This window comes from Anabrus simplex, chromosome 2 (assembly GCF_040414725.1).
Source record: "Anabrus simplex isolate iqAnaSimp1 chromosome 2, ASM4041472v1, whole genome shotgun sequence".
NCBI lineage: Eukaryota > Metazoa > Arthropoda > Insecta > Orthoptera > Tettigoniidae > Anabrus > Anabrus simplex.
This window is the reverse complement of record NC_090266.1, coordinates 72,880,781-72,908,714: the sequence shown is the minus strand read 5'-3', so window position 1 is coordinate 72,908,714 and position 27,934 is coordinate 72,880,781. Positions and strand designations below refer to the sequence as shown.

The window sequence follows — 27,934 nt, the reverse complement described above, 5'->3', positions numbered from 1 at the left end:
TTACCTCACATAACCCACCACCAAAGCTGGTTTGTGTGTACTGCTTCATTCACTGAGTTCATTCCTAACTTAGCCTTTATCTACTCATTCCAAGTATACTCCTGCCACTGTTCCCACCTGTTTGTTCCAGCGATCATTCTTGCTACTTTAATGTCTGTTACTTTTAACTTATGCATAAGATGTCCTGAATCCACCCACATTTAAATTTTTTTAACAATTTGTTTTACGTTGCACCGACACATATGGGTCTTTTGGTGATGATAGAATTAGAAAGGGCTAGGAGTGGGCAGGAAGTGGCCGTGGCCTTAATTAAGGTACAGTCCCAGCATTTGCCTGGTGTGAAAATGGGATATTACAGAAAACCATCTTCAGGACTGCCGACAGTGGGGTTTGAACCCACTATCTCCCAAATACTGGATACTGTTACAGGTCATTATCCTTATGGTTAATCTGATAATAGGAAATTATTTATTGCCCACCTATTCAATACTATCCACCCATTAGGTGGTTACAGTTTCATACAATTATATCTCTTTATGGGACATGTTTCGCTCATTTAATGAGCATCTTTAGCCTTAACTTAATCTTAAAATGATGACCTTGAAAAATAGTGAACATATTAAAAAGTCAATCGTCAGTATTAAAATTACATCACCCACAACATCAAGTTTTCTTTTTTCATTACAGATCCCACTATCCGTTTAACACATTTGAAGATCAAACATGAAGCTTTATACTTTGTAAACTGCGTAACACAACCTTTTATCTACACTGAAAATAAGTTTGACAGCAACTTCAACCGGGTCCTACTTTTGGCTTCCACACACATTCTACATTCTGCCTGTTGTGTCTTAAGGCAATATGATTTCTAGTGTATTCACAGTTCATCATGATGACCTCTAGATTAATACATATATCTCAGATACACTACGTCAAATAAGTTTTGTGTTCAGTTTCGTTTCCGTAAGATTGGAGTTTACCGTCTAGCAGTTTTGGGATTATAAAAGCTTACTACTGTCTATAAGATGAAGATCTATTATTAGTTTCAGACACAAGGCTTTGGATTGACAATGTGATAATTCCAATCACTCAAGTTATCATGTTTTATGAAGTGTTTAGTATCGTCTCTTTTTTTTTAGATGTAATTTAGTTTTTAGAGACTATGGTGATATTTTAATACTGACAATTGACTTTTTAATATGTTCACTATTGTTCAAGGTCATCATTTTAAGATTAAGTTAAGGCTGAAGATGCTCATTAAATGAGCAAACCATGTCCCATAAAGAGATATAATTGTATGAAACTGTAACCACCTAATAGATGGATAGTATTGAATAGGTGGACAATAAATAATTTCCCATTATAATTGTTGTTACTGGATACTGGCCGCACTTAAGCGACTGCAGCTATCGAGCATGGTCACCCACATATCACTTCAATAAAGCAAAGTTGGTCTGAAAACAGACCAGTATAATGATAGCTTTGTCTGGTAGCTGACTTCTTTCTCACAAAACACTAGCGGCAACTGGGAATTAAAAGTGGGGAGCCACAAACATTTGTAGACAACAACAACAACAACAACAACAACAACAACAAAAGTACCAGTGGTCTGGGGGACGTGGTCGGTGGGGGGCAGATAAGTGTTTGATGCTTTCTGAGCAAATTTTGACAGAGAAGTAAAGGTTGACACTTTAAAACTTAACTGCGGTAATAATAGTTTTGATACTTTTATGCAGTACTACCTATACAATAAAACTTTCACAAAAGGAACAATTACACATGTATTAAATTAAATAGAAGTATGGCATGATTATACATTAAAAATTTAAAAAAATCTATAATTTGGCTACACACTAAGAAAGAAAGACACTAGCTAGAACTACACAGACGCATTGACTGAGTGAGAATGCCAGACTGACGAGTGCGCATGGCAGGCGAGTGAAACATATCTCATTGACCATGACTTTGGCAAAAGTATACCCCTGTTTCCGTTCTTCACAGCACATGATAGAAGTCCAATTATTATAGCATGTTACAAACATGCTGGAAGCCCTTAGCTTGAGGGGAAAGTAGACGAAGGAAGGTAGTGGAGATTATTAACTACTGCTGAGCTATTGGGAGCAAAATGAAGCTTTGTCACCCTAACATAGTTGCCAGGAGCCGACATGAACACTTCCGTAGCAACTAGCGAAGTGAACATTCCTCCCCTCTCAGGCATGCTGCAGCATATGGACTAGTCCGCATACAAAACTGATTTAGTGCACAACTAAGGTTTTGCGCCATTACATACTAAGCGTGCTTCTACACGCTACTGTGCGTCTCCACTACTTGATATGGCGGTGGTGGGGGTGGTGGTCGTGATTACAGTTTTAAAAGGTAATACTACTAGACAACCATCCTCCCTTGCTGTGGTGCTGTACGAATCGGTTAACTGTGTTAACTGATTTTTTTCTCCACAATGTGGAGAGGCAACTGCCCCCCACAATCACTGCCACTGTTACAGAAAAATGTTGATCACAACTGCGAGATCACTGTATTAACATTGCTGCAACTTGATTCAGTCTCATGTACTATACTACTATCCATGATTAGTGGATTCCTCACCAACATAAATTTTCTTTACTTTTGATCTTTTCTTTGTCAATAAAATTGTTTCTTCAAATTCCATATCTTATTCTTTGTGTTACCTTGGCAAAATCGTGATATCTCCTATCCCTGTTTCAAGCATCAGCCTCATGAACAGTCTGTCCCTATGGATCCTCATGACTCCTGACTTCTAGACAGGCTCCATATACACATGTTATAAAAGAAATTTGGTTGAATCTGAAGATGTTCTTGCAGAATGGAACATATCATTCTGTTATTAACACTTTCATCACTACCATATTTTAACATCCATCCATCAATCAATCAATCAATCAATCAATCAATGAATGAATGAATGAATCAATCAATCAATCAATCACTACTGATCTGCATTTAGGGCAGCTGCTCAGGTGGCAGATTCCCTATCTGTTGTTTTCCTAGCCTTTTCTTAAATGATTGCAAAGAAATTGGAAATTCATTGAACATCTCCCTTGGTAAGTTATTCCAATCCCTAACTCCCCCCTCTATAAATTAATATTTGCCAACATTTTTCCTCTTGAATTCTAACTTCCCTTCATATTGTGATCTTTCCTACTTTTTAAGACACCACTCAAAACTTATTCGTCTACAAATGTCATTCCACCCCGTCTTTCCACTGACAGCTCGGAACATACTACTAACATTAAATCAATAAACGTAAATATCCACCTTATTTGATACTTATAACTGCTTTAAGCAAATTAATTATTTATAGTACATGTTTCGTTCGAATGTTACAATGCATAGATGAAATTACAAAAAAAATTTCATCTTCTCAAGAAACATCATAAAAAGTACCTTGTTATGCTTAAAAACTATTTGAATTTAAAAGAAAAATACAATTCAAATCTGTGAGGAGGGTTGAGTGGGGCAGAGAAATGGGAAGGGAAATGGATCTACTTTGTTCTAACCTATTTTGAAACAACTTCTACTCACTTGAACAGATGTCTTCTTTTTTTTGCAGACTTTTGTTCACTATGAAGTCTTGTTTCCTAGCTGTATATTATTTAAAAAGTTTTTGAAAAATATATATTTTTGTCGATGTTCTGATTTATCACAAAAATTTAATCTTCAACTGCACTTTTCCAAGACGAATGTTGTCGTTTGTTTTAATTTTATAAAAATGAGTCTCTTGAATTCCATTTATTGCGGAAACCTACTGTGAAGATGGTGAGCTGCATCAGTTGCCGTTATACCCCTCCACGGACACAGTAGATTGTCGTAATAATAAGATTTTGGGGAAGCTCTTTTCACAATAATAACAACAGTAAGAGAGCAATGAGCTTCAGGGATATTTCAGGTGCATATTTACTTTTATTGATTTAATGCAAATAAGATTTGATACAGGAAATTAAGCTGATTTCTTGCAAACACATCCCTTAGTCGAGCAGCTCGTCTCCTTTCTCACAAGTCTTCCTAGCCCAAACTTTGCAATATTTTGTAATGTAATGTTTCTCTTTTGTTAGAAATCACTGGGCTGCTTTTCTCTGGATTTTTTCCTAGTTCTTGAATCGAGTAATCCTGGTGAGGGTCTCATACACTGGAACCCTACTCCAGTTGGGGTCTTACCAGAGACTTATATGCCCTCTCCTTTACATCCTTACCACAACCCGTAAATGCCTTTACAACCATGGGCAGAGATCTGTACTCTTTATTGACAATCCATTTTATGTGATCACTCCAATTACGATCTTACCTTATATTAACACCTGGGTACTTACAATGAACCCCAAAATAACTTTCACCGCATCAACACAGGAAATAAAACTGAGAGGACTTTTCCTATTTGTGAAACTCACAACCTGACTTGTAACCCCGTTTATCATTATACCATTGCCTACTGTCCATCTCACAACATTATTAAGGTCATTTTGCAGTTGCTCACGATCTTGTAACTTATTTATTACTCGGTACAGAATAAAATCATCTGCAAAAAGTCTTATCTCTGATTCCACGTCTTTACACATATCATTGAAATATATATATAAGAAAACATAAAGGTCCAATACCACTGCCTTGAGGAATTGCCCCCTTAATTATTACAGGGACAGATAAAGCTTCGCCTACTCTAATTCTCTTGAGTTCTATTTTCTAAAAATATAGCCACCCATTCAGTCACTATTTTGTCAAGTCCAGTTGCACTCATTTTTGCCAGTAGTCTCCCATGATCTACCCTATCAAATGCCTTAGATAGGTCAATCGTGATACAGTCCAATTGACCTCCCGAATCCAGGATATCTGCTATATCTTGCTGGAATCCTACAAGTTGAGCTTCAGTGGAATAACATTTCCTAAACCCAAACTACCTTCTATCAAACTAGTTATTAATTTTGCAAACATGTCTAATATAATCAGAAAGAATGCTTTCCCAAAGCTTACATGCAATGCATGTCAAACTTTCAGCTTTATGTCTATCACCCTTTCCTTAAACACAGGGGCTACTATAGCAACTCTCCATTCATTTGGTATAGCTCCTTCATGCAAACAATAATCAAATAAATACTTTAGATATGGTACTATATCCCAGCCCATTGTCTTTAATATATCCCCTGAAACCTTATTAATTCCAGCTGCTTTTCTAGTTTTCAGCTTTTGTATCTTACTGTAAATGTCATTGTTATCATAGGTAACTTTTAATACTTCTTTAGTATTATTCACATCCCCTATCTGGACATTATCCTTGTAACCAACAATCTTTAGATACTGCTGACTGAATACTTCTGCCTTTTGAAGATCCTCACATACACACTCCCCTTGTTCATTAATGATTCCTGGAATGTCCTCCTTGGAACCTGTTTCTGCCTTAAAGTACATATACATACTCTTCCATTTTTCACTAAAATTTGTATGACCTCAAATTATGCTTGCCAACACATTATCCTTAGCTGACTTCTTTGCTAGATTCAATTTCTTATTAAATTCCTTCAATTTCTCCTTACATCCACGGCCATTTCTAACTCTATTTCTTTCCAGCCTGCACCTCCTTCTTAGTCTCTTTACTTCTCTGTTATAATATAGTGTATCTTCACCATTCCTTACCAAATTTAAAGGTACAAACCTATTTTCACATTCCTCGACAGTTGCTTTAAACCCATCCCAGAGTCTGTTTACATTTTTATTTACCGTTTTCCACCGATCGTAGTTACTTTTTAAAAGCTCCCTCATGCCTGTTTTATCAGCCATATGGTACTGCCTAATAGTCCTGATTTTAATATCTTCCTTTCTTTCACATTTATTTTTAACTACCACAAAAACAGCTTTGTGATCACTAATACCATCTATTACTTCGGTTTCTCTATAAAGCTCATCTGGTTTTACCAGCACCACATCCAGAATATTCCTCCCTCTAGTTGCATCCATCACTTTCTGAATCAGATGCCCTTCCCATATCAACTTATTGGCCATTTGTTGGTCATGCTTCCTGTCGTTCGCATTATCTTCCCAATTGACATTTGGTAAATTGAAATCACCCGCTACAATCACGTTCCTTTCCTTATCGTTTCCCACATAGCTGATTATCTTATCAAATAATCCTGAATCAGTGTCTGCCCTACCCTTTTCTGGTCTGTACACTCCAAAGACATCAAGTTGCCTATTATCTCTAGAACTGAGCCTTACACCCAGAATTTCATGTTTGTCATCTTTAACTTTTTCGTAGCTTACAAATTCTTCTTTCACCAGAATGAATACTCCCCCTCCTACCATTCCTATCCTATCTCTACGACACACACTCCAGTTCCGTGAGAAAATTTCTGACCGAGCTCGATTGCTGCAGTCGCTTAATTGCGGCCAGTATCCAGTATTCGGGAGATAGTGGGTTCGAACCCCACTGTCGGCAGCCCTGAAGATGTTTTTACGTGGTTTCCCATTTTCACACCAGGCAAATGCTGGGGCTGTACCTAATTAAGGCCACGGCCGCTTCCTTGCCACTCCTAGCTCCTTCCTTTACCATCATCGCCATAAGATCTGTCTGTGTTGGTTCGACCTAAAGCAACTTGCAAAGAACATTTCTGCATCCATTATATCATTTCTCAGCCACGGTTCAACTCCTATTACAATATCTGGTAAGTATATATCTGTTGAATTACTTAATTCTGTTCCTTTCTTTACAATACTCCTACAGTTCAGCACTAACAATTTTATGTCACCCCTACTTGATTTCTAGTTTTCACACCCCTTAATGGGATTTTCTGAATACAAAAAAAGATACGTGTTTCTTTATTTTTAAAGGAGATTCCAAATACCAATTTTTATGTCTGTAAACTTTTAAGTTTTTGTGATTTAGATATCCTCATTTTAAAAATTCACTCCCCCCCTTTTCACCCCTTTAGTGACGGAATATCCAAAAATCCTCTCTTAGCGAGCACCTACATGTTAATATGAATGTATCCCCTAAATTTAATTCCTTTATGTGCAGTAGTTATGGCTCGGCGATGATGAATCCATCAGTCAGTCAGTCAGTCAGTCAGTCAGTCAGTCAGTCAGTCAGTCAGTCAGTCAGTCAGTCAGTCAGTCAGTCAGTCAGTCAGTCAGTCAGTCAGTCAGTCAGTCAGTCAGTCAGTCAGTCAGTCAGTCAGTCAGTCAGTCAGTCAGTCAGTCAGTCAGTCAGTCAGTCAGTCAGTCAGTCAGTCAGTCAGTCAGTCAGTCAGTCAGTCAGTCAGTCAGTCAGTCAGTCAGTCAGTCAGTCAGTCAGTCAGTCAGTCAGTCAGTCAGTCAGTCAGTCAGTCAGTCAGTCAGTCAGTCAGTCAGTCAGTCAGTCAGTCAGTCAGTCAGTCAGTCAGTCAGTCAGTCAGTCAGTCAGTCAGTCAGTCAGTCAGTCAGTCAGTCAGTCAGTCAGTCAGTCAGTCAGTCAGTCAGTCAGTCAGTCAGTCAGTCAGTCAGTCAGTCAGTCAGTCAGTCAGTCAGTCAGTCAGTCAGTCAGTCAGTCAGTCAGTCAGTCAGTCAGTCAGTCAGTCAGTCAGTCAGTCAGTCAGTCAGTCAGTCAGTCAGTCAGTCAGTCAGTCAGTCAGTCAGTCAGTCAGTCAGTCAGTCAGTCAGTCAGTCAGTCAGTCAGTCAGTCAGTCAGTCAGTCAGTCAGTCAGTCAGTCAGTCAGTCAGTCAGTCAGTCAGTCAGTCAGTCAGTCAGTCAGTCAGTCAGTCAGTCAGTCAGTCAGTCAGTCAGTCAGTCAGTCAGTCAGTCAGTCAGTCAGTCAGTCAGTCAGTCAGTCAGTCAGTCAGTCAGTCAGTCAGTCAGTCAGTCAGTCAGTCAGTCAGTCAGTCAGTCAGTCAGTCAGTCAGTCAGTCAGTCAGTCAGTCAGTCAGTCAGTCAGTCAGTCAGTCAGTCAGTCAGTCAGTCAGTCAGTCAGTCAGTCAGTCAGTCAGTCAGTCAGTCAGTCAGTCAGTCAGTCAGTCAGTCAGTCAGTCAGTCAGTCAGTCAGTCAGTCAGTCAGTCAGTCAGTCAGTCAGTCAGTCAGTCAGTCAGTCAGTCAGTCAGTCAGTCAGTCAGTCAGTCAGTCAGTCAGTCAGTCAGTCAGTCAGTCAGTCAGTCAGTCAGTCAGTCAGTCAGTCAGTCAGTCAGTCAGTCAGTCAGTCAGTCAGTCAGTCAGTCAGTCAGTCAGTCAGTCAGTCAGTCAGTCAGTCAGTCAGTCAGTCAGTCAGTCAGTCAGTCAGTCAGTCAGTCAGTCAGTCAGTCAGTCAGTCAGTCAGTCAGTCAGTCAGTCAGTCAGTCAGTCAGTCAGTCAGTCAGTCAGTCAGTCAGTCAGTCAGTCAGTCAGTCAGTCAGTCAGTCAGTCAGTCAGTCAGTCAGTCAGTCAGTCAGTCAGTCAGTCAGTCAGTCAGTCAGTCAGTCAGTCAGTCAGTCAGTCAGTCAGTCAGTCAGTCAGTCAGTCAGTCAGTCAGTCAGTCCTATATATATATACACTGGTATCTAAAAAAGGGAAAGAACATAATGTTACCCGTAATGCACAATGATAATGCCATTGATCCTAGCTCAGGTGAGACAGAGAAGCGTGAGGGATTTACGTTCGATAACCTCACATAATATGATAAGGACATAGTGGATCACTTAAAATCTGAGTGTTCTGTTTCAAGAATAAATAATCACTGGCCTCTTTCTATCTTCTTCAGCCTTATAAAAAACTGAGCAATAAATGCAAAAATCATTTACAAGGCAAATACGAATATTTGCTCCCGAAGGAAATTTCTCATACGATTCAGTTATTGATCCTCGTAAGACCACATCTGTTCAGAGGCATGTCAAATCGAACCCTTCTTTTCATCTCTAGGAGAAACAAAAAAAATTTCCAGAGTGGACTAGCTACCAAGAAATGAACTTGCAGGAAAAAAATGTCTTCACAGTCCCATAAAAAATATTAGTTTTACTCAAAATTTCAGTAACAGTTGCTCCAGGCCCATGTAAAAGGCACACAGAAGAAACAGCTTAAGTGTGCAAATGTTCAAATTGTGGACAGCATGGGAAAGCCACAGATATATTTTATGTAAAGAGAAATTAATTTTAATTTATCTTAATAAATACTGTATTTCAAACATCACATAAAAATGTTTTGTAAATTTACTCTACTGCAATAAACAATTATAAATGCAAATGGTGTATGTGAGATAAAATCTAACACACGAGTGATGGTGTGTTAGAAATATAGTGATCCTGGGTTAAGAACATCTCGTACTGGTTCTTCCTTATTTCACTACCTGAACATTGGTAATTCCTTACAAACCCAGTCCCATTAGTTTGTTGGGTAAGCAAATTCTGTTTCCTTTGTTCCACAAAACTCATTGATCTTGATAAGTCCGAGGCTAGTGGAAATCATTTTAGGTTTCATATGATGATTAACTCTAATGTACGGTGCACATGGTTCCAGTGAGAACTTAATAAACTGGGGATCATTCATGAATAGTGTAGTCCAAGATAGCCGAGCACAAGAAGATCTGGTACTCTGATTTTGTCCAAGATGCTCCTTTTTATTCCCTTGTACTGGAATCGTGACTGTTAGACCAACTTACTAGGCATGATGCAGGACACAGAAACAAGTACTGAAAACCAAGATGGTTGAAAAAACGGGAAGTTCAACCAGAAGGAAGGAAAGAAGTGCTAAGCTTTCTTTTCACCCGATATTGCAAGATATTTTTACAAAATGAGTGGATATTAACAATAATGGAAGCCACCACTTTGAAAAATTTTACACATGAAATAATACTGGTAGTCTACAGTACATGGTATATTTAAATGAGAATCTCTAATGATCTCTGTTGTGAATAACCAGTTCTGTAAGAATAAAAATTCGGAGAAATATTCAGTTTCGGTTCCCAGTGATCTGTACTTACCCACTGTAAAACTACACGTATGTAACAAGGTGGTGTCGTAGTAGTAGTAGTTGTAGTATACTTACATTCCTTCCAAGGAATTTACTGTTTCGGAACTGCCGCAAGTAGTAGGCTATGAAGAAGGTACCCAGTGCCAGAATCAGACAAAACAAAGCCGTATTTGGTTGATTAATCAAGTCCTGATGCATTGCATTCATCATTAAAGATGGTCTGCTCCCATTGGTGAACCTGTGCACAAGAGATCAGAAAGGCAGTTGAGAAAAAATTAAAGCAGCTCGTATGAATTAGTAGAATTTTAAATATATGTTATGAAAGTCTGAGTCAATTGGGAACACTTTTGGCCTTGAAAGGCTACGTAGAAGTGTACAACCAAACAGTTGCTATGTTGCGTTATCCTGCCCGCTCCGCAAAGAATTTCACTGTAGTAAATACCACTTATGCCAGATCAAATTACTTTTACTTCATGAAAATGACAATTACGGAAAGAGTTTCCCATTTGAGACAGACTGTACTGTTGTTTGCATGTTTAGTGTGGCACCAGGCTTGACTCAGGGGATTGGTGAAGTGGCTATACTAAACTTGTTAGTTGTTTTCTATGGAATAGAAAATAGACCTATCATATTACTTCTAAAACTATATATTTAATGCCACTTCAATTGTTATAGATTTTAAGATATATCAGATGCCAGAATTTTGCCCCAAAATGAGGACATGGTTCAAGCATTTAAGTGTTCTAAAATGCAAGCTGACTGTATCAAAATTTGATTTGGTTATGTCATTTCTAAGGCTCGGAAATTCATGCCCTAAAAAACTAAGAAATATGCGTGCAAATATGCTCTTAAAAAAATTGAAAATATGCCAATAAATATGCACTATTAAAATGAAAAATGGCGGTAGACAAGTCAGGTTAGTATGATAATAATAAACATACATTTATTCCTTGGAGGTTGAAGCAGAAATGGTCCCGCTGTCAATGCTGAGTGATGAATTGATCACTTTGCACACATTTTCATCTGAAAAACATCATCTCTTGTCTCGCAAAACACTTTTGTAATGTGAACATTTTTTTTTCCACATCACAAGATGTTATTGGGGCATATTTAAATGATGATAACTGCTCCACAGAAAGAGGCAAATTGATCTACCAATGGGAAAGAATTGCGTACTGTCTCAGCAATGCGATTAAGAGCATGTGCCAAACAAGTTATATGAATTAAGTTACGAAAAATTCCTTTCAGTGTTTGTCCAGATTTTAACATCGTTAAAAAATAAAAGTAGCTGGTCGTATTTGATTCCAGATGGCCATAATAATTTCAATGAGTCCATCACACACTGCGTTACAGTTACATTGTTAGTGGCCGGCAATTCACACATATTAAGAAGATATGGTATCGTCGTTTGTTCCTTATTTAAGGCGCCCACAATTACATTAGCAAAAAATCGGCCCTCAGAATCAGTGATTTCATTAATAGACAACCACACAAACTGATCCGCTAATTCAACTTGTAAATTTGACAATACGTTATTGTAACGTCCTACGTAAGTCTTACGCAATGTACTTGCTTGAGGCACATGTTGTCGAGTGTATTTGGCAAGAAAATGTTTTAATGTGGGGTTATTAATTTTATACAAGGGAATATCAGCAGCTAAAAATGCTTGGCACAAGTTGTAAGAAAATTCACTAATCCTACTTCCTACTTTCTGAACAGGCTCTTTATTTGCGAGTTTGCTAGTTAAATTCTCCATATGTTTTGCTGTGTTTGTGTGTTGAACTATTTGAAATCTTTTCTCACTCTCTATAGTTTTCTCACATGCTCCACAGAACAGTACCCTATTATCTGTAGATATCAAGTCACCTGAAAACTCCTGCTGTAAATTAGTTAATCTACAACTCGAAGTTGCTCTTATTTTCAGCACTTAAAGAACTTTTTAATGGACACTTTATATGCGAAACATAGTTTGGTCACAAACAGTTCACAACACCATTACATGACTCAATGGACAGCCAGTCGACTGCTAAAGTGCTAAGCACAAAACGCGAGGGTAGATGATGAAACAGGGGATTCACTGCGTGACATCATAACTCCTCATCACATGACAAGTTGCATCATCATGCGCAACATTACTGCCAACATCAACCAGATGAAAAAACTGATTAAAAATACTGTAAAACCATTAAACTGATTAAAATATGCCATATAGGCACTAAAATATTAAAATATGATGCATTTATCAAAATGAAATGAAATGGCGTATGGCTTTTAGTGCCGGGAGTGTCCAAGGACATGTTCGGCTCGCCCGATGCAGGTCTTTTGATTTGACTCCCATAGGAGACCTGCGTGTCATGATGAGGATGAAATGATGATGAAGATGACACATACACCCAGCCCCCGTGCCAGAGAAATTAACCAATCAAGGTTAAAATTCCCGACCCTGCCGGGAATCGAACCCGGGACCCCTGTGGCCAAAGGCCAGCACGCTAACCATTTAGCCATGGAGCCGGACGCATTTATCAAAATCACTAAAATATGCAGTTATATGCATCATTTTCAAATGACTCAAAATTCCATAATTCGTGCACATAATGCATAAGCATACATTTTAACCCCTAATAAAAAACATGCAAAATGCATGAACTCCCGAGCCCTAGTCATTTCTATTTTACTTCAATTAATCTACAAAGATAAGTACTTCCATCTAGTGTGAATAGCACACCTGGAAGAACGCCCACATTCTAATCACCTGTCATGGCCCAGTCATAGTTTTCACTGCTATGGTTATTGCTCATTTTAAGGATAGGGGCAACATGGTCATCAACCCTATTTATTAGGTGTCATGAAAAAATTCTATTTTCTTGTTGGGAAAACAAATGAAAGTTCTTGGTAACCCTTCAAAATCAGTAATCAATATTGCTCGTATCAAGCTAGGGAATTAATGTTTTGAAGATAAAAGTGACATTTGCAATGCCCTAAATAATTATTTTATCTCAGTCCCTGCAAGACTTTCCTCAAATATTGTTCCACATCCTGAATGAACTGCTACAATCAACAATCATCCTTATTTCCTTTTCTTAGAACCATGTTCTCCAGAAGAAGTGTTTGCAATTATCAATTCTCTGAAACATGCTCACTCAGTTGCTAGCGATGGTATTTGCAGTAAACTTCTCAAAATCTGTAATTCAAGCACTCTCTGGTCCAATATCTGAACTTATCAACTGCTCTTTGGCAATAGGCATTGCCCCTGATTCATTAAAGATCTCTAGAGTGGTTCCTATACACAAAGAGAATGATAGATCCGACCCAGGAAACTGCCAACCCATCTCGGTACCACCTGAATTATCTAAAATATTAGAAACTGTTGCCAAAGTTAGGCTCATTAGTTACCTCAAAAAATGCAATATGGCTTCAGAGAAAAGGCTGGGGTGAATCTCACCATAATGGATATTATAATTGAACTTCAAAATTATAGTGATAAAGGTTACAAGACTGCTGGGTTGTTTATTGATTTAAAAAAGGCTTTTGATACTGTTAGCCATGAACTTACGATATACAAACTGGAAAAGGCAGGTGTGAGAGGTCCCTCATTGATCTGGTATAAGGATTTCTTATCAAATCGACAACAATATGTTCAGATTGGCATGAATAAAAGTGAACTACAAAAGATCTCCTTTGGTGTAAAACAAGGTTCCATACTGCATCCAATTTTGTTTCTCATTAAATCATGCACGTGCTATATGATTGTCCCATCAATGATGGGTACTACAGTTAATAACTAAATAAAAGAAAAAGTAACAACTCTTAACCCCTTCTCAGCGTCAACCGCTTATAAGCGTCATCCAAGTTTGTGTGTTTATTACAGATTGGGTCAACCGCTTATAAGCGTCGGAAATTTATAGATACCTCCGACATCTATTGGCCTTAGTTTGCAACAAAGTGCTACATTTTATTTCCATGGAATATCGTATTCCATGTAAAATTCATGTGGCCATGCACATGTGTTTTCCGTGTAGTCAGCAGTCAAAGCAATATGGCTTCCACGCTATAACCCCGGAGTGTAAACAAAGAAAGTAATTTAGCAGTGATATTGAGCGAATGCTCTTGCTTTGAAATGAAAGTGAAAGTGACCGTTATTCTTCCAAATCAAGTGATGAATTCCACGATGACAGACCTGAATGTGAATAAATTGAAGATGTTCAGACTGACTGGGTTACGTTTGGAGGGCCATGCAACAGATTTGATTTTACCGGCAATAGTGGGGTTAATACCAACTTTGGGATAATCCCAAACCATGGACAATATTCAAACATTTTGTTAGTGATGAAAAATTATGTGAAGTAAAAAAAAAAAAAAAAATGCAACATTTGGAAAATTAATGCTCAGTTAAGGGGTTAACAGTAAACTTACCCAACAGTGGCATCATCATATTCTGATGGGTCTGACATGGTAGTATACAGTTCTGTGCTGTTTTCTGGCACTGTTCCATTTTCTAACCATTTGGTTTCATTTAATAACAACTCGGGGCAGTAGTTTGGTAGTAGAGGATGCTTCTTGAAAATCTACAACAGAAAAATGATGAACTCAGTGATAAGAAAATAATATGATCAAGTGGTATGATCATCACTCTGCACAATCATAAAAATATTTTAAACATTTTTCAGCATTATCCACACCAGCTGCAGGATACATATTTATTGATCAACTGACAAAAGACAGACAAATTGACCTATTTCTGAAGGAGCTCATGAGATAATTCCCAAGTCCAAAAATAACACAGAATTGAATTATTCCTTAATCTAAGTAGCTGGACTGGAATATTGTCTTGAACTTCCACTGTTCTACAAAGTCAAAGATGGGCATTCTAAAAACTTGACAATGGAGGATGGTTAATATTGGTTTTATGTTGAGTTTATAACAAACAAACTTAAGTAAAAGCAAAGTCACCTCCGTACAGGCCATGAAGGCCCTTGGAAGAGTGGAAGGTAAAGACTTCCACCATTGTTAACCTCGGCACGTGATGGGGTAGACTGGTTAGCTCTATGCCCGGCCGCCTTTGCCCCCAGGAATTAACCTGGTACTCATTTTTGGTGTAGGCTGAGTGAACCTCAGGGCCATATGCACCTCCGGAAGTGGAAATCTCATTTCTTAAATTTTACGACTTCCTGACGGGGATTCGAACCCACGTCCTTCCGGGCGAACCGAGCACGCCTTTACCGCCTCGGCCAGGCAGCCCCTAAACAAACTTAAGTCCAATCTATTAACCCTGAACTCCTGACATTCTTTATTATATTCCTCAGAAGTTCTGTTGCATTCTGAATTAATATTTCCCCTAAAATCTTTCCTAAGATTAAAAATAATTAATACAGTATCCATGTCTTGTAATCTAAGTTCTTAAAAATTACTTTCCTTAATTCCCATGAAAGTCAATCCTATTTTGGATGGCAATGACAGTAGGCATACATGTATCTAAGGAGGTTGTGTGCTTACTTAAAACAAGTCTCTATTTTAGAAGAAAGAGAGTTTCAGATGTTTCTGGCATGAATCAGATACATTGTAGCAGTAATTTCAGGTTTGTCATAAAATTTAGCATAGGGTTCAAATGCAAATATCCTGCCAGTGTATGAATTCTTCATACGATATTGGATATCAAAGAAAGACAATGAAAGAGAGGGAATTAGAAATGAAGAGAGTAGGAAGGAAATTGGAGCAGAAAGTTGAATGACGGAATTGACAGGAATAAACTAAGATGGTTTCAACATGTAAAGAGAATGGAGGAGGGAAGGATCCCAAAATTAGGTGATGAAGATTAAGTTTGAGGGAAAGAGAGTGAGACCCAGAGACTTGATCAAGATCAATATAAGAAGAACCTGGAAAGGAACAGAATTGCAGAAGAAAAATTACAGAATGAGAGAGGAAGATGGAGAAGTACCATAAATGCCTCAGCCCGACTGGTGTTAGATAAGGTAAAATGATAAACATGATCAGTTGCGTATACTGAGGGCTACCAAGGCTATTGGTGAAGCCCAAACCTCAAATGAGAATGATGGAAATCTAAAGCACATTATAATGTAAGCTTCTAGCACATTGTTCCATTTACAAAACTTGAACACAATGAGATAATACGTCGCTCGTATTTCTGAGTGTAAGGCATCTGAGAATGACATTGCAGCCCACACGCTGCATCCCTCTCCCCTTGACTCACCTCACGCGGCTTGCTGTTGAATGCCCAATGGGTGCGGGGACCGGGGGATAGGTGTGCTAGGCTTTGCTCCGTCAGATCGTCACTGCTGACAAAAGAGAGATAGCTCAAAGACTCGGAGTTCTCCAGAAGTTTCCAAATTGACACACGAGTTCCTCATCGTATATACTTCCTCACCTTATACTTCTGACTTAATTATACAGATAACAGAGTGATGTATTTCACTTCCTTTTGCTTCTACATCCTTGTAGGAAGATACTGCAGGGCTGCTGTTATAGGAGTAATAGAGTTTTATTTTTATAGGCAGATGCTAAAATGAAAATGAATCTTTCAGGTTTAATGTTATCTTTGGATGGTTGGAATAGAACCCATGATGATGGGTCAGACACCACCACATAACCCAGTGGACTATGGGTACAACTGCTGGTAGTGCTGTATAATAATAATAATAATAATAATAATAATAATAATAATAATAATAATAATAATAATAATAATAATAATAATACATGGCATCTGTATTCTGCAAAGGCTTGTTGGTGATTTAATTTTAATTATTAACAAAATATAATTCACCTCCCATGTAGATAAAAATCCTGTGAATATGCACAGCTAACATTATATTTGCATATTTAATTGTTTTTGAGAACAATGTATCTGCTAGGAACTTATACAGTACCACATGCTCATTTTCTTTTTTACTTACTGTACATACAAGAGGCAATTATAGAGATGGAAACAAAAATAGATGGAATTAAAATCAATGAAAAACATTTAAATGGTGGCCCCAGTATGGAGGATTCGTCTTGCCGACCACACGACACTTTGTAATCTGCAGCTACTGCCCTTCGGGCTCTTGCACCAAGGGGTTTGGATTTTTTTGTTTTTGTTTTTTGTTAAGGAGACTGTGGAAAATGATAAACTGCTTTGTGGTTCTGGTACACCAACTCAACCCAAATATTTTCCATTATATGCTCTTTACAGTCCCGTAATAAATAATGCTCTGCGATGCAGTTTTCTTTCTGCTGCTGGGTCATTAACTGGAATCTGCTGCATTTCTTCTTCTGCTTTGAATTGTTATAACAGAAAAGATATTAACTTTAGTCATGTTTATAACCTGGCAAGTTGGCCGTGCGGTTAGGGGCGCACAGCTGTGAGCTTGCATCCAGGAGATAGTGGGTTCCAACCCCACTGTCAGCAGCCCTGAAGGTAGTTTTACCTGGCTTCCCATTTTCACACCAGGCATATGCTGAGACTGTACCTTAATTAAGGCCACGGTTGCTTCTTTCCCACTCCTAGTCCTTTGCTATCCCATCGTCACCATAAAACCTATCTGTCAGTGCGACGTTAAGCAAATTGTAAAAAAACTTCATATAAAAATTTGAATTCATTGTTAAACAGCATTCTTTAATGTAAAATGTAACTCTTTTCAAAATTAAGTACAAATTACAAATAATCTGGATGATTAAAATTTTTAAAAATAAACGGATATTTGAAAATATAAGATTTAAGAATTGTATAAAAACTGATATAACAAATGAAACAAAAGAAAATTAAGCAAAAATGGTCACTAATATGCACAATATTAATTTGAATGAATGAAGAAAATTTCTGTTGTAACAAATACATTTTTAGATCTGCCCAGTTCTGGTTCAAAGTCATGAGAAGCCTATAAAAGCTGCTCCGGAAAGAACAAGACACACTGAGAAGTACAGAAAAATGGAAAGCTGTACAACTAATTTCTTCCTTATTCCTTACGTATTCTTCAGAAGCCAACCAAAATTTGAATATGGTGAGCTGAGTCATAGAGTATAACACTTGAAAAGACTATGTCCTCTTTTGATCTTTGTGTTCTATTTGCAATGTTCATTCATCTCATATAACCTGATTATTATTGTTTAACCAAATGATACATTCTAGTAAAATAAAATGGCGTATGGCTTTTAGTGCCGGGAGTGCCCAAGGACAAGTTGAGTTTGGCTCTCCAGATGCAGGTCTTTCGATTTGACTCCTGTAGGCGACCTGCACGTCGTGATGAAGATGAAATGATGATGAAGACGACACATACACCCAGTCTCCATGCCAGCGGAGTTAACCAATTACGGTTAAAATTCCTGACCCTGCCGGGAATCGAACCCGGGACCCCTGTGACCTAAGGCCAGCACACTAACAATTTAAACGTGGAGTCGGACATACATTCTAGTATTAATAGCAAATACTTACAGCATAAAGCTTCTCCATACTCTCAACGATGTACAGGAGCGAGATAAGGGCTGCAAATATCTCTTCTGTGAATCTTGTGAATAGTTTCACAAGCACGCTGCCCTCAAAACAAACCACAACTAGAGCAATGACACCCAGCCATAATCCAATATAGACTCTTACAGTGAGGAAACTGATACCATTTTCTATACAAAACTGTAACAAATGAAGCAAACAGAAATGTTAATCATCACAGCACAAGAAATCAATCAATCAATCAATCAATCAATCAATCAATCAATCAATCAATCAATCATCATTGACCTGCAGTTAAGGCTGTCACCCTATGCATAATATGAAGGCTTTTTTTTAACCTCCGATGGGCAATAAAAGAAAGACACACTGACATAACAAAACTATTTTATCATTAAAAGTTTAGTAGTTGCATACTTATTTTTCCACATAATCGCCAAAACAGTTTAGGTATTTGTCGTATTGTGACACCAGCCTTCGAATGCCCTCTGCAAATAAGTCTGCCGCCAGTGAGGTAATGTAGGTCTGGACAGCCTCCTGAAGTTCTTTGTCCAAATAAGCCTGCCGCCAGTGAGGTAATGTAGGTCAGGACAGCCTCCTGAAGTTCTTTGTCTGTCTGCCACAAATGGAGGTTCATGATCAGTGAACATTCTACAGCAATCCCGCACATTTTAAGGTCTTCTCTGTACACAATTGTGACTCATCATTTAGGAACCAGAAACTTTGTTCACATTGAGTCCCAGCAATGTTGACTGACGATCACAAAACTCAGCGAATGACATTAGCCGTAATGTTTCTCACACATTACCATAGCGATGGGGAAGAGTTTTTAAAGTCTATCGTTACTGGCGATGAAACCTGGAGTCCTGTATGACACTCCAGAAACTAAAGAACAGTCTAAGCAGTGGATGTATCCTTCTTCTCCAAACAAGCCCAAAATGTTTAAACCTGACACTGAGCAACAGAAAAACAATGGCTACTGTTTTTTGGTACCATAAACGTGTCTTGTTGGTGGACTTTATGGAGCAGGCGGCTGGACTCAGAGCCAACAGAAGGGCAGCTACCAACACAACAGTAGATAACAGACAGGGGCAGCCGTATCTTATGTGCTGAAGTGCTGCAGCACATTGCCTATTGGGAAAATAAATTAGTTTTAAAATATTATCTACAATCAAATACAGTGCATTGAAAAAGACGTCAGCCAAAGAATAGGGAATTATTCAATTCCCCTCACAACCAGGTAACTACGGGTAAGCTCCATGCCGGGTGCTGTGCGATCACAGCTCAGCGAGCCTTTAGCCAGAAACCAGGCACTCTGCCTTTTGCGCATGCGTGCCAAACTTTTCCGATACAAAGAGAATGTGTTCCGATAGGCTGTGGAAACAACAGCCAAGACATCACTTCACAGCAATTCTTCGTTCGACCACAGAGAAGCAGCACTTGCACTAGTCACACTTGCATTACGAACGATATGAGAACGTGGCAGCTGGCACCCTCTTGACTCAGCGGTAGTGTTCAAGAGGGGATCGCTCAAAGCAAATGGGAAAACAAAATACTACAGAGCTGTTTGCGCCAGGTCTTTTAATACCAAAGAGGATAGAATACTACCAATCTGCCTATTCCATAGCCACATTTGTAAATCGATGAACTATAAAAATTGTACTTTTTACGTTGTCAAAATAAGGACATGATATTCTGATTTTCTTTAATTAAAAATGTCTAGTTTATAAATGACACTATAAAAACATAACATATAATTTTGCATTACAACGTTGCTGGTTTTATTTCAATGATGTTGGTAACATTGGGAAGTTCTGTTTTTGCGCGCTCACACCAAGTGTTTGAGATCGTAAATATTTTGCCATTGCAGCTGTGAATGTGTGTTTAATTATATAGTTTTATAATTTTTTATGAGGAATGTCTATATGTGTTGGGGTTGTTTGCGTGTTTGTTCAGTATGGAAAACACAGTGGAGAGCCTCTTGAAAACCACATACCGGTGTGTTTCTAAATATTTTTATTTTTTGGAGTGGGGATGTGTTACAGCACACAACTGATTTTCTGCACCAGCCGCCACTGATAACAGATAACAACTTTCAACTAACATAGAACATTTTCCAGTATCTACTGACATTTCCTGACAAGGTTTCAGACAATAATATTGCCTACCAGTGCTAAGGGCCACTTCTACAATAATTCAATTGATGCTTCTGTTTCACCTCATGGTCACAAATTCATCAGCGGCCTTGAACATGTTGTATTTATGACATTCATATTTGTGCTTGTCTTCACGCCCTCATGTCATTGGCATTATGTTATTATCACTTTGGTATTCCACTAACAATTTTAAATTAATCATTTGAATTAGAATTTTAATGGAAGAAGTTTTAGTCTCCGACAAGATTATAGTTTAATCATTGACAGTGTTTCCATTAACATGTTTGTATAATGTATCACTTTTCACATTTTTATGTCCTGAATTTTAGTAACTAGCTAAACTTTTAGCTTCTATATTTAATATTAGATGTACTCTTGAAGACTGTTTTTAGGCTGAAGATGCCCTAAATTGAGGGCAAAACATGTCCCATTTAACTGATAGTCTGTTTATGTAACCACTATAAGTGAAAATAAAAGTATTGAATAGGTGGATAAAAAAACACCTTTATTGTTTTTGAAACATACCACTTAGTCGAGCAGCTTGTCTCGTTTCTCCCAAGTCTTCCCAGCCCAAACATTTTAACATTTTTGTAACGCTACTCTTTTGTGGGAAATCACCCAAAACAAATCAAGCTGCTTTCCTTTGGATTTTTTTCACTTCTTGACTCAAGTAATCCTGGTGATGGTCCCATACACTGGAACCATACTGTAGTTGGGGTCTTACCAGAGACTTATATGCCCTCTCCTTTACATCCTTACTACAACCCCTAAATAATCTCATAACCATGTACAGAGATCTATACCCTTTATTTACAATCATATTTATGTGATTACCCCAATGAAGATCTTTCCTTACATTAAGACCTATATAATTACAATGATCCCCAAAAGGAACTTTCAACCCATTAACGCAGTAATTAAAAATGAGAGGACTTTTCCTATTTGTGAAACTCACAACCTGACTTTTAACCCCGTTTATCATCATACCATTGCCTACTGTCCATCTTACAACATTATCGAGGTCATTTTGCAGTTGCTCACTATCTTGTAACTTATTTATTACCATACTCTGTACAGAATAACATAATCTGCAAAAAGCCTTATCTCTGATTCCACTTCTTTACACATATCATTGATATATATATATAAGGAAACATAAAGGTCCAATAATACTGCCTTGAGGAATTCCCCTCTTAATTGTTACAGGGACAGATAACGCTTCGCCTACTCTAATTCTCTGAGTTCTATTTTCTAGAAACATAGCTACCCATTCAGTCACTCTCTTGTCAAGTCCAATTGCACTCATTTTTGCCAGTAGTCTGCCATGATCTACCCTATCAAATGCCTTAGGTAGGTCAATCACAATACAGTCTTAATATACATACAGCTGATGTATCGTGACATAACCTCACATGTTTTGTTACACAAGACGGATAATACAACACACAAATAATAAATGATACGACCAAGATTTGTACCAAATAAAGTCCATACATAACTATGTAAATAATAATAATAATAATAATAATAATAATAATAATAATAATAATAATAATAATAATAATAATAATAGATGTAAACAACTTCATAGCCACCTCACAAGTAGTAATAATAATAATAATAATAACAACAACAACAACACCTACTAATCGAGCTTGATATTTCTACTTTTTACCCATGGGTTTAGAGAATTGTTTTCAAGTTATACTAGTCCATTACACTTGCATCAAGGTAAACACAACGGGAGGTCAGAGTGGGGAGAGGGAGCATAGAAAGAAAATGTAAACATAAAGATGACAAATGAAAGAAAATTAATGGATGCAGAAAAACTGTGAATGATGAAGAGAAAGCCAGTCTTTTTAAAGATGGCAGTGTAATAAGATGAGGAGATTGTCCTTGTTCTTTTGTGTTTTCATTTTATGCTGTCTTACTATACTGACACCGTATTCTAGGGTTACCCAGTTTTTAAAATGTCAATAAGGGACACGTCATGTTGACATGACATAACGACATTCGATCAAGGAAACAGACTTATAATTGACCACACTATAATTACTGCCTGACAAAAAAAAGTTAAGCACCCAGAAAGAATGGTTAAAAGTGAATGAAACTACATATGCTGAAAGACCATGTGCCTTTAATGAACTGAATAAAATATGGAATATGGAATGAAAGAGACAAGGCCATTGGCAGTTACAGCTGGAATATTGGCGCCAGGTCAGTAGGGTGTCGCACCCCCACCTGGCCGCAATGCATGCCCTTATGCGGTTTGGAATGGTGTCGAACAGCCTTTGAATCCTCCCCTGAAGCAAATTCGTCTACAGTTGTTGCAGCTGTCTCTCCATATCCCGCAAGTTGGTACTGGGACGGAGTGCCCTTCCAATGTCATCTCCACGTGTTCAGTGATGGAGAGATCCGGGGAACTTGCTGGTCATGGGAGGACCTCAACACGCTCTAGGCATCCCATAGACACACATACTGTGTGTGTGGACGTGCATTATCTTGTTGGAACAGAGTCCGAGGGTGCTGTGCCATAAAAGTCTGCCGAAGCACTATTAGAGATGACCTGAACACATATCCTATGGCTCCCCACAACATGATGCCAGGGATTACACCTGTGTGTCTTTCCACAATATGGGCAGGATATGCCCTCTGCTCTTGATGCCACCAAACCCACAGCCGATGGTCATCGGAGGTTATGGAGAAGCAGGACTCATCACTGAACATGATGCGACGCCAGTCGTCCTCTGTCCATGCCTCCCGGGCAAGGCACCATTCCAAATGTAGGCATTGGTGTTCTGGTGTCAATGGCAACTGACACTTGGGGCTAGAGGACCCCAATCCAGCGGATTCAAGTCATCGAGACACTGTGCGGAAACTCACAGAATGTTGTAGATTTTCCATTACATGCTTGCGGATGGCGGGTGCCGAAGTCATGGGATCCCGCAATGCTTGGCACACCATACAATGGTCCTCCCTCGAGGTGGCGTTTCTTGGTCGACCTAAATCTGCACGACGTGATTGAGTGCCCTCATGTACCCAGTGATTTCAACATCGGGCCACTGTGACATCTGAGTGGCCCACATACCTGGCAGTTGCACGATACGACCAACCAACCTTATGCAGTCCCACAGTGCGATCTCTGTCAAATGCTGTCAGTTGGTGGATAGGCTGTCTAGCACATCTGCGAGACAGCACGGGTTCTTCGTACTGTATGTAGTCCTCTCCGCATGTCTGACTCACAGCAGTAGACTGGTAACAACTTATTGACAACAGGATGGTGCCATCATGAATGCACTCTGGTGGCTGTTCTACACATTACAGATCCTTGTAAGTCTAATAATTTACTCACACATCAATGGTATGCACGCATACTGAAATGGGATAATATTGGACCACTCCTTTTGGGTGCTTAACTTTTTTGTCAGGCAGTGAACACTGTAGGCACAGACTTTATTGCAGTATTTTGCCGTTTGATTTTCTACATAGAAAGTTTAAAACTCATATTTTTCTTCACTTTTAGCTTTTTTTTTTCAATAATGCTTAACACTTTCAACACTATCCCGTGCAGGATACGGGCGCACTGCTTTCCTGGTTTTGGAAGGCGCCCGTATATCATATGGGCATGATTTACGCTCATGTTTATAGGCAGCTGCACATATCCCATACGGTTCTAGTCCCTTGCTATCGGGCGAGTTGGCCGTGCGGTTAGGAGTGTGCAGCTGTGAGGTCGCATCCGGGAGATAGTGGGTTCGAACCCCACTGTCGGCTGCCCTGAAAATGGTTTTCCATGGTTTCCCATTTTCACACCAGGCAAATGCTGGGGCTGTGCCTTAATTAAGACCATGGCTGCTTCCTTCCCATTCCTAGACCTTTCCTGTCCCATCGTCGCCATACCTATCTGTGTCGGTGCGACGTAAAGCAAATGGCAAAAAAAAAAAAAGAAAAAAAAAAGTCCCTTGCTTGGAGGTTGTAATTTATCTAGTGTTCACTAGAATGCAGCAGTTATTGGGAAGTTCAAACCTAAATGATAAAAAGGGTAGTTTCTCCTTGCCGTGACCTCTAACCGAAGGACTCAATGTGCCAGGTGCTGAGTGCGCCAAATATGTCGCGCTCTCAGTTGTGTTACTGTATAAACATGTCCTCATGCCGGCTCAATGATAGCGATATCTTGGATATATCATCATGAGAAGCAGGCTCAGAAATGGATGACAATGATGATTACTCTGCTTACAAACCAAATAACATATCAAGTGATAGTCCGGGCAAAATTTTTATTTGTTATGTCACTTTCGAGTGCAAGTTTCTTTTGGCTGCATTATTTTACTCCGAATACAAAGAATAGAATAGAAATAATTCACCTCTCCTGAAATTGGGCTTCAGGCTACTGTATCAAAGCAAACTATTCCTAAATAGGTAAATTTTGTATTTCAAATGTACTTGTGCTTATTTGTGGCTTAGGTAGCCATATTAAATGATTTGTTTTTATTGTTTGAGCAGGCTTATGCTGTTGAAACGGGACAGTACTCCAGACCTTCAAATACGGAAAGTCCCATATAATATGGGACACCTGACAATCCTACTGTGTTCAGAATGCAGTACACCTTGTTGACAGGACAATCATACATAATGTGCAAAGTTATCTATCGCCTCAGCTATTTTCTGCCAATATTCAGGCGAGCTGTTTTACTTGGGATGCAGCAGTAACCCCATCTTTCCGAGATGAGTGGCAGCAGAACAGACAAATTACATCACAACAATGGTCAATATAATGCTATTGTTGATCAGTTTTATGAGCTTTCGATATTGTCTGCCTTTGCATTCAGTTTTCTTCCGACTCTGGGATCTTAGAGCATCTATTGTAAAGACGGTTCTTCTTCCTCCTTTTATGACTCCCTCTTGTCTTATTCTTCAAGCGATCGTTCCTTTACGTTTTTTTCTCATTTTTTATAGTCGTCTCCCCAGTTTTCCTTGTTGATATGGACTGATGAGCACGGGATTTTACACCTTCAGACAATCATGACAAAAACCATCACCAATTAACACAATTAAACAATATTTGCGTGTTAACAACGCTTGGCGTTGATATGAACTAAGCAACAAAAGTCTAAATTCTTTATTCTATTATCATAGTTGGTATGGCAAATCTGTATAAGATATAAATGACTGAAACTTGTATTCTCTAGAACTTTTGTTATGGTATGTAATACTTTTTGATAAGACCATTAACATTGGGTATTTAAAAAATTACATTTTAGGCACCTTCCCCTAAACTACCATTTTATCCAGCATGAATGTCCGACTCGTTGGCCGAATGGTCAGCACACTGGCCTTCGGTTCAGAGGGTCCCGGGTTCGATTTCCGACCGGGTCGGGGATTTTAACCTTCATTGGTTAATTCCAATGGCTCGGGGACTGGGTGTTTGTGCTGTCCCCGACATCCCTGCAACTCACACACCACACATAACACTATCCTCCACCACAATAACACACAGTTACCTACACATGGCAGATGCCGCCCACCCTCATCGGAGGGTCTGCCTTACAAGGGCTGCACTTGGGTAGAAATAGCCACACGAAATTATTATTATCCACCATGAATAAAAATTATTTATAGACTAGACTGTAGCACTTTATTCCCAGAATTTACATACCAATTTTCATTAAATTCTGTTCTCCCATTTTCTCGTGGCTCGGAGTTGATATGGACTTAACAAAAAAAAAAAAAAAAAAAAAAAAAAAAAAAAAATTCACAAATATCTCTGTTATCATAGCCGGTACAGTAAAAATTTATAAGACATAAATGACCGGAAATATAATTATATATAACTTTACTTATATAGTATTTATTGATAGGACCATTAATAACATAAATATTTGGGAATTACATTTTAGGCCTTCCCCTAAACTACCATTTCACTCAGCATGAATAAAATAATTTATAGCCTAGATTGTAGTGCATCATTCCCGATTTTACATACTGATTTTCATTAAATTCTCTTCAGCCAATTTCTCATGATGCCTGTACAAGCAGACATGACATGATGAAAAATTAAATAGTGCATTTCCTTGTTACTGTGGCCACAACCAATACAGAAATACCGTTCTTTCTAAATTCCGAGCAATGTACAGACAAAACTCTTATTATATATATATACTAGCAAGATACCCATGCTTCACCACGGTATTATAATGAAGTTTATAATTGAATGCTTAATGTTTTATATATAATCCGCCGAAATTCGAGATCTAACTCGTTCTGAGAGAATCCGCTAAAATTCGTAATCTGACTCGCTTTCTGAGAGATTACGGCAAAGTTCCTCCCATATTTCAATCTTTCCTTCCAGCAATCGATTTTGTACTTCCCGGGCTAGGTCCAGGTACTCCACCCGGTCAGTTGGGCCCCTAAATCTTTGCCATCTTTTCCTATAAGCATTTTTAATATGGATCAAATCCTTGAGGAGATCTGGCGTGGTGTCGTCTTGGGTGTCTTGGCGGTATTGAACCCGCGGCCGGACTGCATTACCTGGCCAGGACCCGTTTCTAGCACGGTCTGCACATTTTGACAATGGTCCAGAACATTATTATTATTATTATTATTATTATTGTACCGGGCGGTACACCTCTACGCGATGCAAGTTCAAATCTTGCGCCAATTGAAACTTCTCTACTGGAGAAACCCGGAACTTTAACAACTGAACTAACTCGACGGTTTATCAGAAGATGTCACTGAGTGTTTTTGATTTGCTTTTGTTTTTCATTGATCAAGAAGTGTGGACATTCTCTTACAGATGTCTCTACCAAACCTATGATAACGCACTCTGGTGTAAAGGAATGAACCTTCTTGGAGAAATGTTGTATTCATAAGCTTTGTCTTTACTAAATTTTGTTCTGTGGTTTGTGGGTTGGCAACATTAATCCTTTCTTTCCGCCTGTTTTGAATTTAGCCAATCAGTAATTTCTGTAATTAATTTTCCTCAATCATAGCTTTCTTCTTCGAATTTCCATGTGTAACTCCTTGTCAACCAATAAAAATTGTGTGGGTGTGTCTACTCATTCCTGAAAGGTCTCGAATTTTCCGCAAGGGTATAAAAACTGCTGATTTTCTTGTCTCCGGGCCACTTCAGTAACATCTAGCTTAGTGTGTGGATATGTAGCAGGGGGCGGGAAGCACCTCTTTCTTCGGGCAACAGATCTCCAACAAGGTAATGGCCTTTTAACATCTTTATTTCTTGCTAGCTCAGCAGTTTAACTCTCGGGGAGGGTTCGAAACCTTTAATATGTAAACTATTAAACATGTAAACCCTTTTCCTGGTAAACTTCAGTTTTTTTTAAATTTTAATTCGGGGATAGAGAGTGCCTTACCCTCTCGAGCTCCCCTTCATTTGAAATTGAGGTGACTAC

The 27,934-nt window shown here is 38.6% G+C and overlaps 1 protein-coding gene across 1 annotated transcript in view; it reads right to left on the bottom strand.

Annotated features, from left to right (window-relative positions):
* Ae2 (Anion exchanger 2) overlaps nucleotides 1–27,934 on the bottom strand; it is a 237,331-nt gene that overhangs the window by 43,235 nt on the left and 166,162 nt on the right. Inside the window, exons 14-16 of the mRNA XM_067139840.2 lie at nucleotides 18,364–18,558; nucleotides 14,349–14,500; nucleotides 10,011–10,173 (exon numbers count right to left, since the gene is read on the bottom strand). Coding sequence (XP_066995941.2) covers nucleotides 10,011–10,173; nucleotides 14,349–14,500; nucleotides 18,364–18,558 — 510 coding nt within the window. The remainder of the gene's footprint in view (nucleotides 1–10,010; nucleotides 10,174–14,348; nucleotides 14,501–18,363; nucleotides 18,559–27,934) is intronic.